We start from the raw sequence: 15,105 nt of genomic DNA on the forward strand, positions 1-15,105 counted from the left end.
TTTGCAACAAGGACAGTCAATATGGACACATTACCTGTGTTTTTTTCCTGATTCTGTATGCAAACGTGTTCTTTTCTTTTACATAACCACAGCAAAAAAATATTTGAAAAAACACTGGGAAAAAGAAGAGTTTTACTTTTAAGTTATCAAGCTCACTACAATTGTTAGTATAATCACTAGATGCTGACAATTATTATTTTACATCATTTTGTTGAAACAGTTTCAACAAATTCAACAGTCCCAAGTAGTAAAGCTGATTTTTAGAGTCCCATCATGATTTCTTTTTGATACATTTTGAAGAGAAAACACTTTTCCAGGAATACTTTTCCTAGTGGTTAGGTTTCTCTTCAGTGCCGCCGAACACCCTGTCCTACTAAGAGTGTTTACAAAGATAAAACTCACATAGCAGCCAGAGATGCGTGGTGGTGAAAATGACTCCTCCAGACCGCACGTCTCTAAGTAACCGAGGCAGTCACCTCACCCTTTGTGTTTAGCTTTCCGTTTTTTTTTTTTTTCAGAACCACATTTTAGTGGCTTATGTAAAAAGAAACCTTTCCTTTTGACCTATCATAAAAAAAGAAAAATAACGGGTGTGGGGTTTAGACTACATCTTTTAGTCAGGCTGTTGCGTGCATCCATATTTTCCCCATTATTTCATGTTGCAGCTGGCAGTTATTTGTGTGGGTCCCTAACGACTGGCTTTCATTTCTGTTCAGTGGAGGCAGATGGGATCCCCTTGAAAATAGCAGGACATTCACCTACAGACACACACACACACACATAGTGTAGGGGGGCGGTGGGTGTTTCACAGTTGGAGGAGTCTACCTACCAACCCGCACACCCATCCCACGGCTTTCACAAAATGTTGGGGAGAAGCTCACACATTCCACACACTCTACGTCAACACATTTCCTGATTTTTTTCTGACATCCTGCACCATTGGGGGTGGTCTGTTTTTTTGGCTTCATTTGCACTCCAGACAAAAACAATCTCTTGCACATTAATGCGATGTGCAGCACAGTAACGGTTGTCAGACCAACATGAGAACATGTACGTTATGATGTATCAATACATTTCTATCTGACTGTATGGTATATTTGTACATAAAAGGCACTTAAATATCTGTATATAGGAATAATATATGTAAATCTGTTCAACATGAATTATGTGGCTTGTGTACATTAAAAAAAAATCTAAATATCCTATGAATATATGTTGAAATATACATATTGATGCACTGAATACTACACTGGCTTTGTCTCTTGTTTTCACAACCACGGCACGGATGGTTTCACTTGCTTTGTTTGTGCTCCATGCAGTTGCTGCACAGAAATCTCTGGTGTTACATTTGCTAAAAAATTTAGCAATTCTGAACTTATATTTCTTGCCAATCTAAACAATAATCACCCGCCAAGCTTTGGGATGATGCCGTTATTATGAGGTCTAAAATAATGTGAAACAAAAAAGTCTGTTAAAGGGAAGAAAGCTGCCCACCCCTTCAGAACTTAAAATATATACAGACAATGTAATAGCTTGTAAAGCTGTTGAATGGAAATGTACCTGTACCAATAAAATCTAAACAAGGGCAAATAAAGCCATATCTGCGTGGCTCCATTACACTTTAGAAAGAAAATACTTTTTATACTGTAATTTTTCAATGACGTCTATTAGAATCCATAAGGAGTACAACATGATTTAATTTGATTATTTTATTGTCTAATTTAATCATCAAATGATTCAGTTTCTTGCTGAAAAAATGTGTTATACCTCATGAAATCATAATTGTGTAATGTAATAAGGCGGTGGTATTACTTCATCCAGCGACTCTTGTAGTCTTTATTGCATCATTAAATAATTTCAACATCATTGTTAGCGTTATGAGTAATTATTAGAGATGGTCCGATACCATTTTTTGCTTCCCGAAACCGATTTTTGATACCTGAACTTGAGTATCGGCCAACACAGAGTACCGATCCGCTACCAGTGTGTCATATATTTTATCATGTTTTAACAGCTGTATACTACTAACCCTGTATGGATGTGATATGATTTATGTCTTTGTTGTTTGGCCTGGCTTAGGTTAAAGCTTTTGTGAAACAGTTGACAGTCTTAACGGAAAAGATAAATAAAATACTTTAAAGTAGATTATCATATGGGCTAAATTACATGGTATCAGATTGGTGCATAAACTGGAGTACTTTCCGATACTAGCATTTTAGGCAGTATCGGAGGCTTTTCCGGTACTGGTATCGGTATCGAACATCTCTAGTAATTCTCTAGTAATTATACCAGAATGTCACAGTATTCTAGTAATGCACATTGTTCCAAAGAGCTGGTGATATCGACCAGTTTCTCCTATAGCAGCTAAACCCTCCCAACCCCCTTGATCCTCTATGGTTCAGTTTATCTCTGGCCATCTGACCTCATAACACAATGGTCTGGTACTCATATCACAGAGATGTATGGGAGGGGAAGTCCTACAGAAATAGGTGTGAGCCCTTCAAATAGGGTAGAGAAGGTTAAGACCTGCAATAAAGGATGGAGATGTTCATTGTCAGCAATAAAAAAGAGAAAAAATTGGCATCAGGCAATCCCGGCTAGTATCAACTGATCATGCAGCTACGAGTTCTACATAAGGCGGTATGGAGGGAGTATTGTAGCTATGATGGACATATCTCAAATTCCCACTGACTCTCATCAGACATGCCAATCATTAAGTAGCATGCCTCTGAAAGCCTGGCTATATATGCTAACATGATCTAAGGTCATTAGTCAGAATCTAGACTGAGCAAATACTTCAGGAGGCAGTGATTAAGTTTCTCCAAAGAGTTTAAAAAAGAATGACTCCAAGTTAGGGTGCCAGAAAACAGACAGATGTTATTGTAAAGGGTCATAAAACAAGTAGCATTGCCATAAAAGAGGCTCTCTGTACCAATTTGACACAGAATTTTCTGCACATGAAAACAAACGCAAGCCATCCATTCAATACATTTCTGTGTAAAATGTACTGCATCAACTCTGTGACAAACTGTTATGGGTCATTGCTTTCTTTTTCACTTGGATATCTTTTTGCAACGACAAAGGAAAACAAGAAGGAACTCAATCAGAAAATCAATATAGTCTCTCTGTATGTACTGAGCTGTTGAATGCAGGAAGAAAGATCAATTGGTCCGACAGGGGTTTGTGAAGAGCAACGGCAACAAAGGACTTATCCTTTGCGTACTCTGTGTTTTATTTATCATTACACCTCTGGAATAAGAAAAGTGAGAGGCCAAACAAAGAAGCAGAATATTTAAGCTGCACATGCATATGAATGTCATTGTTCCTTGGCACACCTCTGAATAATCACTTCACACTTCAGTCTCTCAGACATGAAACATGACTTCAAGCATCGGTTTGCTGTTCGTTAGCTGAAAGAATGCCATTACTCGAAGAAAACATGTTTACCCCACAGTGTTGGACGCAAGACTTAATGGTGTTTTTTCCTATGTATTCTTAATAGATTTTGATTGGGAACTGTGTGGGGATAATGCCAAGAAGATCCATGCTTCCTTTCGTAGTAAACAGCTTCTACCAAGTTTTCCTCACAGGAAACAAGTCTTGTTTTCTGTACATCTGGATAATTGTGTCCACAGCTGGCTTCCCTCCACCTGACACCCTGGCCTTTCCTCAGTTGGCCGGATAGCATAAACAGACATGCCAAAAACAGTCGGACAAGTGTTTACAAAGTGGCTATTCTTACAGAAATATTGATTTTTAACAAATGGAGCTTCGCATTTTTTGGCTGAATTTCTGTTGGTCAGTGGTAACCATGCGAGCCAGATTATTTGCCTTAAATAAAGGAAGTTCTTTCAGTACTTTGATCAGAGGAGATAGATGAGACGAGGCTCTCTGCTGCCATTACGTGCAGCCTCTCTCTTCCTGTTCATTGTTCTCCTTCAAATATCCTTAAAAATAGTTTCTATTTACTATTGTGATGTTTAATCACTCCCCAGAGGTCATTACATTTATGCAAACATGCCGGTCTAAACATGCTCGTACACAAAATCTGGAGCGTGATCAAACGTTAGTGTTTATGACTCGTCACATCCTGGCAGTGTGAAGAAGGCAAAATAGAAAGAAATACAAATATCATTTAGAAAATGTCCCACAAAATCAGTTTTTTTTTTTTATAAATAAAAAATGAATTGTATGTGCAATGTTGCCCTCCTCCCCAACAAGGAAGCTGAAAACTGCAGCTGTATAGCTTGTCCTACTTTTCTGTAATATTTATCTATCCAGAGGAAGTTTGCTTAACAAACAACTTTTTTTCTTGGTGAATCTTTGGCCATCAAAACTGAATTGCTTTGCAGGATCTGTGTACAACTGTTTGTCTATTGTTAACTTCCAGTCTCAACTGTCAGCATATGTCTTGGGTCAGCTCAGTGTCTATAAGTTATTGTTTCCTACCAGCAAAGGGTGTCATTCCTGGTATTTGCAACTGAGGTCCTCGAAAGGGGAATCGGAGGAATTTGAATCCTAATTAGGATAATGGCCATAATATGGGTGACAGGGTAGTAAGAGCATACTACTGGTCTTCTTTGCTAACATTTGAAAAGAAGAACAAAATAATTATTTAATGAATTGAAGATAAATACAAATAGTTCAATATTATAAAACAAGAAGCAATCCCAAAACACAAATTTGGGAAGTGGGCAAAAGACAAATAACTGTCAAACACATTACTATTGTTTGTGAATACTCATCACGAATAAATTAATCAAGTAAAAACATTTTAAAGAGTCAGTGACATCTCAACTAATTATCACCAAAAACACAACCTGTTGTAAAACTACAAACTAAGTCTTTCCATTTTTTACCAATCCAACAATTGTTTTCTGGATCAGTATTCCAGCTTCATACAGCTGTTGGCATTTATGCCTTTTAGTAAGACATTGAAAGGTCACATCGAGACCTTATTAATCAAAACGTGCTTTGATGTGCCATAGGATCGCAGCATGACCGATGACAGACCTGCTCTGTGAAAATCCAAACCAGGTAGGAATCAAAGGCAGAGCCAGGGAGGTGAGATGAGAGGCTGCTGGATATGAAATCATACACAACACTAGACGTATGAAACCAAGCATAGGCAACATGCCTTCCTGACAAATTGCTTAAAAATGTTATTAAGTTCTGATGCAAATAAATTTGCAATATTATAAATATACACACACCTTGAATTGAATATACCGTGAATTGTTATGTAAATATTCTAAATGTATGCATGTGTTTATTTCACACAAAAATTTTCAGCTTTATTATTTGAGATACAAGTGACTGACACTCACACACCACAACCACTAAAATATGAATAGTATGTGATGCCTTCACAGCGGAGTTGTTGCCTAGAAACCAATAGCAGGTTAAATTGGCTCTGTGGACAATGACTAATGAAAGTCACTGCAATAGTTTTCACTGCTCATTGCCACATGTCAGGGAAAACTTGACTCTCTCTAATTATGAAAGCCTTATTTGTGAACAGTAATGTCACTAGCCGAGAGCGATGAGGTGTTGCTCTTAATTCCTTCCTGCCCGGTAAGTGCTGCATGTTCCAACATCTGTAAAAAGGCGAGCGGTTGCCTTCTGAGAAATGGGTTCTCTGGGATTTTATCAGGACTTCTCATCTGGAGACTATGTTAGGCAGTGAACAGAGTGATGTGGCTGAATGTGAAGTCCAAAGCTACATTGTGTTATGTCCAGGCACAGCAAGTTTTTCTAAAAATCCAAACAACTTGCCATGCTCCTTTAAGGAGGGGGAAGGGGGTGGGGTGTATGTGTAATGTTGTCAATTTTATGTTTTTATCAATAAACAATTGATAAAATAACACCACAATAAAACATGACCCATTGGCCTTTCGGACTAGATCTACTTTATGCTATATCAAAATTAAAGCAGTTGAGATTGAATCCTGTTAATGGCCTATATACAGCCACTTTAACTTAAACTACAAACTCAACATCTTTTAGTAGATTTTTGCATCTCATATTTAATATAAGCCTTTGGTAGGGCACTTTAAATTACATGATTTCATTGTCTGAGTGAATGCCTTTGTAGGAGTTGTGGAAGCTCATTGAAATACAAGAGGTTATGACTCAATTAATATTCTGTTTCTGCTCCATTATACCAGGTAATTATTAATGTTCCAGCTCTCCATTTACAGCAAAGGCTGGGCTATGATGCTATGTCTGCTCAGTATGCATGATATGTACTCTTGGTAGAGACTTTCCATGGCCAGTTTGTCCTTATGATGATGTGTACCAATGAGGCATAAAGACACAGAAATTATTAAAGTGCAGGTACAAATAATGGATAACACAAAATCAATTTGTGACTTACACAGATTGTTTTATTTATCCTCTGCCCTCATGACTGTTAGGGATATTCCACTAATCCCTGAAACAGTGTGATGCTAAACTATAGTTTTCCACCAAGTATGAGCTTTCACTGCAATTAATTTCCATTACACACTTATATTTGTAATTTTCTTTCACTTGGTGCCTTCTTATGATGGCTCACTATCTTTAATTAATGAAAGATACAAAACACATTATTTTAGCCATTGCTTTTAGACAAGTCAGGCACTCGTTGGGACTCTCTTCTTCTACAAATGTAGTTTACATTGCAAAAGTAGTCAAAGTCAAAAAAGGCCCACCTTTTTGTAAATCAGATATAGAATACATAATACATCTTTTTGTTTCACAAGCATGTGAGTACCCTCAACAGCAACATATGCATCGGTGTTTAGTTTTTACTAAATAGTGGTCAGATAAGGTTTTCTTGGAAAGGTTCTTAGTACACTGGTGACCTCTGCTGGTCAGAAATTAAAACAACAAGCTACCCAAAAAACCAGAACAAATAAAATCAGGGTTGATTGCAGCAGATAAACACATGCAGAGTAGGAATTGTTTCATATGTTTGGGAACCATTGGTCAATATCTAGTTTTAGTAAATCACAACAGCTGAAAAATAATTAGTTTGCAATTTATTACATGAAGCCGGCTTTCCAACCCTGCCATGCAATGCCCAAATCAATAAAAAAAATCTATCATTTTAGGATAGAAGGAAGGAAGAACCCAGTATCTCCTGCATACAGGTATGTCACAATACGCATGAGGGAAGATAAACTGCCTGATTTGGTTGTAGTGACCAAAATCACACTGACCTGTTAATTTCCTGGTAAACAGAAAAAGTATAACAAAGTTGTGCCAGTGTTTCTGCAATTGTTGTTGGGTGCACTATTGGTGACTTGCCTCCCGATGTTAGCGAATAGAGTAGAACAAATCAGGCTCAAGAGTGGATTGGCCATCAGCAGGCCAAAGCATGCAAGCAAAATGATAATGAGAAAATACAGCACGGCACTCATACTGTATGTGGAGCTGGAAATAGTTCTAGAAAAGTATACTTTTTTTTGTGAAACATTACTGGCTTACATTTTTAAAAAGAAAAGAGGAGGTGGAGGGAGGGTGAAGAAAAATGCTATAGGACGATGCTGTTATATGACTGACTTATTGAAATAAATTCAATCATATTTAATTTAATTTATATGCAGTTATACATTTATATGTACACATTTATATATCATTAACATGTCAACGTATGCACATCAAACCAAACAAACAATACATTCCATTTCTATAGACTGAACTGATAATCAAATACAACCAACCACCTTAGCCTCACTAGAACCAGAAAAGAGGAAAAAAAAACTCAGATAGTGAAACAAACAATACACTATAAATAATGACTGCACACCATGGTGGGTGCAACATTATTAAGCTATAAAAGCTAATCAGTAGAAACAGTAGAAAAAACATCACCAAGAAAAACAACACAGAGATGTATAAACAACATAAACTCCACAGTGGCTGCAGCCAGCAAACACACATAAGCAAAGAAGACAGATTTTTACACATGTAATGCACCCACGTGAACATAACACTACATTCTCCTCTGAAGAATACAACCATCAGTGTTGTTGTACTCACCTGTCTGAATGACATACTGTGTGCACTGCAAAGTCCTCCTTAATCTGCTCCAGGTTCATTTTTCAAACATGTTGATCTGAATGAGGCTCTGCAGGGATTATTGTCACAAACAGCAGAAAGGAAATGTTCCTCAGTAGATTTTAGCATTTAGCATGTTAGCCACAACCAGCAGGCACCTGTTGGGTATGTTTGCAATACATTAGTGATGAATTAAGATCGATACAACCTGAGGTGGAATGTAACTAAGTACATTAAGCCTACTCAAGTACTGTACTTAAGTTTAATTTTGACATAGGTTACTTGAGTATTTCCATTTTATGCTACTGCTACTCCACTACATTTTAGAGGGAAATATTGTATGTTTTACTCCACTACATTTATTTGACACTTATAGTTACTTTTTACATTAAAAAAACACATTATATGCTTATATGATATAACCCAGCACTATACTAATCTACGCAGTAGTATACAACTTATCAAAAATTGGCTACACAATGACGAACTACACATGCATTTACAGAACAATATAATATTATATAATATTATAACACTGTGAAAGGAGCCATTTTGCATGATGAGTATTTTTCTACATTAAGTACATGTTGCTGATAATACTTGTGAACTCTAACATAAGTAACATTTTGAATTCAGGACTTTTACTTGTAATACAGTGTTTTTAGACTGTGGTTATAAACTGGCCAGGACACTCTTGAAAAATATTTTTAATCTCAATGAATCTTTTCCTGGTTAAATAAAGGTAAAATAACTGTGGATATGAGTACTTCTTCACCACTGAATGCAACATCTTTTTTTGACCTACTGATTGCTCAGGTAAAATAATGCTAACCTTAACCCACAATGGCACAATTCTTCATTACATTGCTTTGTTGTACTTTTTACAAACTGCTAGGCCCGGCCCGGCTGCACCTCTCACACCCCCTGATACTCGGCCAGTGAACATTTATATTTAAAACATATATAGTTACTTTTTAAAGAGTGTCACCTCTCTTGAGCCCTGCCCTCCTGCAGCTGCAGACACATCAGGAGCTTCTTTTCTGCTGCAGCTGCTGATTTGGCTCCACGACTTTTGTTCCCTTCTCAGAGTTTATCAAGGATTTTTTTCCACTTTTGATTTTTACTCTGTAGTGGATATGACTTGAAATGTAGCAAAGTATAATATTTGAGATAAAATATACTTAAATACAAGTAAAATACAGCAAAAAACGGTCTTTGTGTTAGTAACTAGAATGCAATGGTTGTTGTACTAGTACAGTGGGCTAATACCAGTTAAATACTAATGCTAGCACTACTAGTTGTAGTAACAGTAGTTCAGTTGCTGCTGTTTTTTACTTTTACCTGAACAAAACCACTGTGATAAGTGTGACAACTGCATTGAATTTGTAACATCTCAGTATTTCAGTTCAAAGACAAATGTATGCAGTGTTAACATGTCTTAGACAGATAAACAGACACCAACCTTTGCAATCATCCTTACTCACACTCGGGTTCACCACCTCCAGATTATCCTCTGGTACGTGTGTGTGTGGGCTGCCGTCTGTGTCTATCTGTGAGTCAGTCATCAGATGGACTAGAAGGCTGATTACACACACACAGGCGCACATGCACACACATGTGCATGCACACACACACACACACACACATACACACACACACACACTCACACACACACACAGGCTGGTGACAATGTTCAAGCCATCTTGACCCTTTCATCACCGTCATAATCCTGTGATAGATAAAACAGACAAAGCTGGAGGGAGATGCTGTGCAAGGAGTGGACAAAAAGATAGAAGCACCTACAGTACATCAGCATTCACTAGAATTGCATTAGATACTCGTTAAACATTATTGACCAATACTGCAAATTTATGTAATCAAGCATGGGAAAAGGTCTCAAAACTCTGCACAAAATGAGGATATACTGCATTTCGTTTTTTGCCTCTATTTTTAACAGGACAGCTTAGACTTGCAAGGGGAGAAAGAGGGGGAATGGCATACAGCAAAGGGCCACAGATCGGAACCGAACCTGCTGCTTCTGGGTCGAGGACTGAGCCTCTGTATATTGGCGCACGCTCTACCAGGTGAGCTACCCAGGTGCATACTGCATTTCTAACACACACAAAAAAAGAGGAGCCACGATTACAATCTTAAGCCACAAAAAGGTTAAAGTTGAAACAAGATTGCTGACACAAGTCTGCATTACTAATTTGTAGGCTACGTGTGGCTCTGTGGATGGTAATGTCTGTCTGTCCAACGAAAGTACACTACATGGCCAAAAGTATCTAGACCACAAACAAAGCATGTTGGAGACCCAAGCAAGCAAGCTCTGGCATTTACTAACTATTGATGATTGTATAGTGCATCATCTCCTGCACCGCAGCTCACAGACCAGCTCAATGTGTGTAATTAGGTCAGTAGAGCTCTTTGCTGTCAAACTCATGACTTATTGATTGGATATAGTCTGCCAATTGGACAACTCCACTTTCATTGGAGTTTATTCATGTTCACTGGAGACATACTGTGAAATGTGAAACATACAGGTAGATGGAGCACCTGCTAGGCATTGCTGCCGGTCGCAGGGTCTCAGCCAGGAACCACCATTCACTGGTTCACTTACTTGACTTCACTAAGCTTGGGGGGCTTGATGTTGAACACAGCAGTCGGAGGTGCAGGCTTAGGCACGTACCCTGGTGTTCCTAATGGGACGTTCCTTACTGGATCACTGTACTGTTCATTGATGTGCTGTTCCCACTCTTCTTTTCCTCCAGCAACTGTCTGGCATGCTTAAAGGGGTCTGAAGAAGCTAGCTCGTTCTTTCTGTTTCCGTTTGCTGCGCTTGCGGATACGTTCAGCTCTGCGAAGCCTGGACAGTCTTTGCCTGACCTCCTCCCATAAGGCTTTCAGACCCTCTTTCTCTGCCAGCACATGTCAATGTATCACATGCAAAATACATATGGAGCCTATTTCATACTGTAAGAAAAAAACATCCCATATTGGAACTTGTGGTTAAGGACATTTAACTTGTGATAAATTGACATGATAGAGGCACACTAGATTTTCAGATATTCCATATGTGAAATGAAAGAAAAATAAAAAAATTCACATGTGAAATAAACATGAGTTATAAATAACTTCCTCAATTAATTACCATACTGTATAAGCATTTATGGTAATCAGGTATTTCACATGTGAAGTAGCAGTATTATTTGAGTACTGCTGGTGTCTGCGTGTATAATGAAGCAGGAGGTTGCGGGCCAGGAAGGGCTAAAAGCAAAGTTTTGCTCTGGGGCAACAAAATGGGTTAATCTGGCCATGCTTCACTTGAGACTTAAAGCAAATAAATGATTCTCATATATTCATAACTAAAGAATTATTAGAAGTCACACGGACAATAGGGTAACACTTTTAAAAGCAGATATTACGAATGAAAGTACATGTAAAGCCTCACAAACATCATAAGAGATATAATTAGTGTCTTCCATCAATTAAGCTTGTGTTATTGAATTTTGATCAGACATCTGCCAACTTTCAGCAGACTCAAGCAACATTTGACTAAAGGGTTGTTGACAGAAGCAGCCTGTCCAAACAGCAAAAAAAATTTCCAGTGAACATTTGTTCTAAATGGATTTGGATCAATTCCCAGGTGAGTCTAATAGTGCCAATTTGTGAAAGTCTTTCTATTATTAAAGTCATTCTCAGACTGTCACTGGATTTTAAACTTTACCTTTCAACGCTGCCAGTCCATGAATAAAAAGAAGCCTTTGAGTCTCATCTGTGGGTTGGCTGGTACATAGACCAGTATTGTATAACACATCACTTGTGAGGCTTAATTCTCCAAAAGGCAGCTCTAAGTGTGTTTGTAAGTTCATGATGTCTAGACACATCCTGGTGGGCTGGCTGAATGCCCAGCCAATCAGATTTAAACTTACTTAACTACTTACTTACAGGCCAGAACAAACTGAAAAAAGAATTTGAAACAAAGAAAACACCAAAGTAACCAGAAACTGATATTCCACAAATCTGGCCAGATGTGTCATAATGAAGTAATATCTCTAGTTTTAACTGAATTATTAAATGTAACCTTATACGGTTTGTCATCTAGGAAAAAAAGTTGATTTCTGTGTGCTGAATTCATTACAGACCCCAATTTGTTAATATAGTTTAGTGTCAGTCAGTTTAAAACTACAGTGAGGAAATGAGGCCACTACAGTCAGTATCAGGTCTCAAAGCTCTTCTGAAAATACACTTATACATACTTGTATATTTAAATTTTTTTTTCTATTCAACTTTTTGGAATTTTATTTATTTTAGTTTTTCCCTGTAATTTGTTTCACCTTATTTTATCCTTTTTTTTAAACCTTTTTTCTATTTGCTTTAATTATTGCTTACTTGTTTTTAACAGCTCTTTGAATACATATTATTATAACTAGGCATATGTGACTCCTGCTACCATCATATATGAATTGCTTATTTAGTTTCTTCTCAATTACAGTTTTGGTTGTCCACTCAGGTACAGAGAGCATGCCAAAGTCTTCCTGTGTGTGTGTGTGTGTGTGTTTATTCTTTTGCAGACAAATAAGTAGCATAAGAATAATCATTTTAGTTATTTTTTGTTGTTGAAAAGACAGAGCAATCTGGGGTTGACCTTTAACAGCATTAGGATTAAGTCCAGCTCAAAAAAGATACTCAACATTGTTTATTAGCTTAATACTTTTATGACTTTCCCAAATATGATGAGAATTGCCTACAAACCTCATTTTGAACTGATTTCATGTTTCAGAAATCTGCTCCAGAAAAGTATGGATTACATCTGTTTGGGGGCTCAGAGACCCCCTGATGTAAAAGATGGCTAAATGCAATAGATTTGTGTATGCCATAAGTGATTGATGCTGATGCTGGATTTTGCAGCACTATCCCTTCCAACTAATAATTCTATTGATTTTATTGGAGTAGTATAGCCTAAGAGTTGAGAGGCTTAACAGGGGCATGTTGATCCCAAACATAGGCCTAAGTAACATCACTCTGTAAGGATGCCTACGGTCTACATGTCTTTGTGAATTACTTTTTTGCAACAAAAAAAAAAACATAGTCTATTGATCAAAACTGTAGTCCATATAGCATATGGCTACAACGTGACATATTTCCTTGTTTGGTGAAATAGTTTATAGTTCATTTTGTGAACTTCATGGAATGTGCTGTTTGACGTCAGTGCTGCGCTGCACCTTGCCCAGCAGGTAATCGTCACTCCGGGATTAACGCACCTTGACCTCCAGCACTGTAAACATAAGCTGCTCACTGACCAGTGCGACCAAATCCACCGGCAGCAACCGGTTTGTCACATGACTAGCATGCAGCCCTGCCTGCCTGTGTGTCTGTGTATTTTTTATTTCCGCGTTCATCGAGGGAGCGCTGGGCTGAATGAGTTTTTACGGCCGCTGTGTGTCTACCTTTCACGCCGCGAAACTGCGTCGCCGTGTTGGGATCTGTCGGGCGGGGGGAAACTCACGCAATCGCATCGCCTGGACCCACGCTGCAGCAGGACCATGCTCACGCGGGTGAAATCGGCGGTGGCCAATTTTATGGGAGGTATGATGGCTGGTGGCTCCAACGGTGACCATCCCGGCGCTGGCTCGGATCTGCCGCTGAAATTTCCGTACAGCAGACCGGAGTTCTTGGGACTGTCGCCGGACGAGATAGAGTGCTCGGCGGACCACATCGCGAGACCGATCCTCATACTGAAGGAGACCAAACGGCTGCCGTGGGCCACCGGCTACGCAGAGTGAGTAACCTGTAGGCTATGCGTCCATCTTTTCTTGCACAGCACACAGCATCCTTTGGAAGTGCGCGTTCTTCCCGGACCGCTGAGATCCCTCAGCAAGGCGTAAACATGAGCACCAGCCGCTTTTATTAGGCTATTATTATTGTTATTATGGCAGGTTTTATGTGTTTGTGAAATAAAAAATAGGCTAAGGTGCATGAGCAGCTGGCCTTTCCCCATATTCATTCAGTGATTGCCTAAATCTGTAAACATCACCCAAACACAACCTACCTCTAAAGACGCTATAATCTAGGCTATATCGGATTGATGATGATTTATTATTGTGATGGCGCAGTAGATGGAAAAAATACCACAGTCTTACAGTGTAGACTCACTGTAAGGCAAGAGATCATATGCGTATGTGTTTTTATTTTTGTTTTTTTTAAACATAATGAGATCAACAGTAAACTATAGGTTTATCCCACACAACTAGGTTTTATTCTGAAAAGCAAAAATATGTTGTATTGGCACTTATGAGGCTAGTCAGAAAAGCTCTCACAAATAATTTACTAATTTAGATTTTTTTTGGTGTGTATATTGAACATAGTAATAATACAATACATAGTGTCACAGTAAAACTGGTAAAACCTGACCATGTCCTAGTGACATGGGACACACAGTTATCACATGTAGATTAGCAGGTTTTAAGTATTTGCTCATTCCATGTTTGTCTTGTCAGACACTTACAGTCATCCTCCATCTACTTCACAACTGAGACCAGAATCACAACCAGACCTTTTAAGATCATTTGTTGTATTATTGATATCACATCTTGGGCGTTCACAAGCCATTTGGCTGCCCACATCCTCCTGCCATTAAGGCTGTAATAAACCAGCTGTGTTGTATTTTAAAAAGACATTATAAACAGCATCTAGTGCAGCAGCTTGACTCATGAAAAGCTAAGTTGTTACTTTGCTTCTATAAACCGTGTCGTTAGTATGGGAGTGCAGCTGCAGAAAAGTGGCAGGACATGAGAAAATGCAGGCTGGAGAAGCCAGGAATTACTTAATTTGCATGCTGGTAAGCACAGCGTGCTGTACACCTCCACAGGCTAAAAGAGGTCCTGCACTACACAAACGTAACAAGTAATGCAGTTTACATTTACCTTTGACAGGACATAACTCACAAAGTAGGATAAACTCTTGTTGTCATCATCATCTAACGCCAGAGAGCGCAGAGTCACAATCACTTCTACTCATGCATTCCCATATAAGTATCTGGGCGATCTGATGGTTAGTGAG

At 38.5% G+C, this 15,105-nt stretch overlaps 1 protein-coding gene across 1 annotated transcript in view; it reads left to right on the plus strand.

Moving 5' to 3' along the window:
- Nucleotides 1–13,298: 13,298 nt before the first annotated feature.
- The window catches only part of ppm1h (protein phosphatase, Mg2+/Mn2+ dependent, 1H), a 40,497-nt gene continuing 38,690 nt past the window's right edge, over nucleotides 13,299–15,105 (plus strand). The window contains exon 1 of the mRNA XM_028586226.1: nucleotides 13,299–13,825. Coding sequence (XP_028442027.1) covers nucleotides 13,386–13,825 — 440 coding nt within the window. The 5' untranslated portion in view covers nucleotides 13,299–13,385. The remainder of the gene's footprint in view (nucleotides 13,826–15,105) is intronic.

The sequence above is a fragment of the Perca flavescens genome, chromosome 8, assembly GCF_004354835.1.
Source record: "Perca flavescens isolate YP-PL-M2 chromosome 8, PFLA_1.0, whole genome shotgun sequence".
NCBI classification, from domain to species: domain Eukaryota; kingdom Metazoa; phylum Chordata; class Actinopteri; order Perciformes; family Percidae; genus Perca; species Perca flavescens.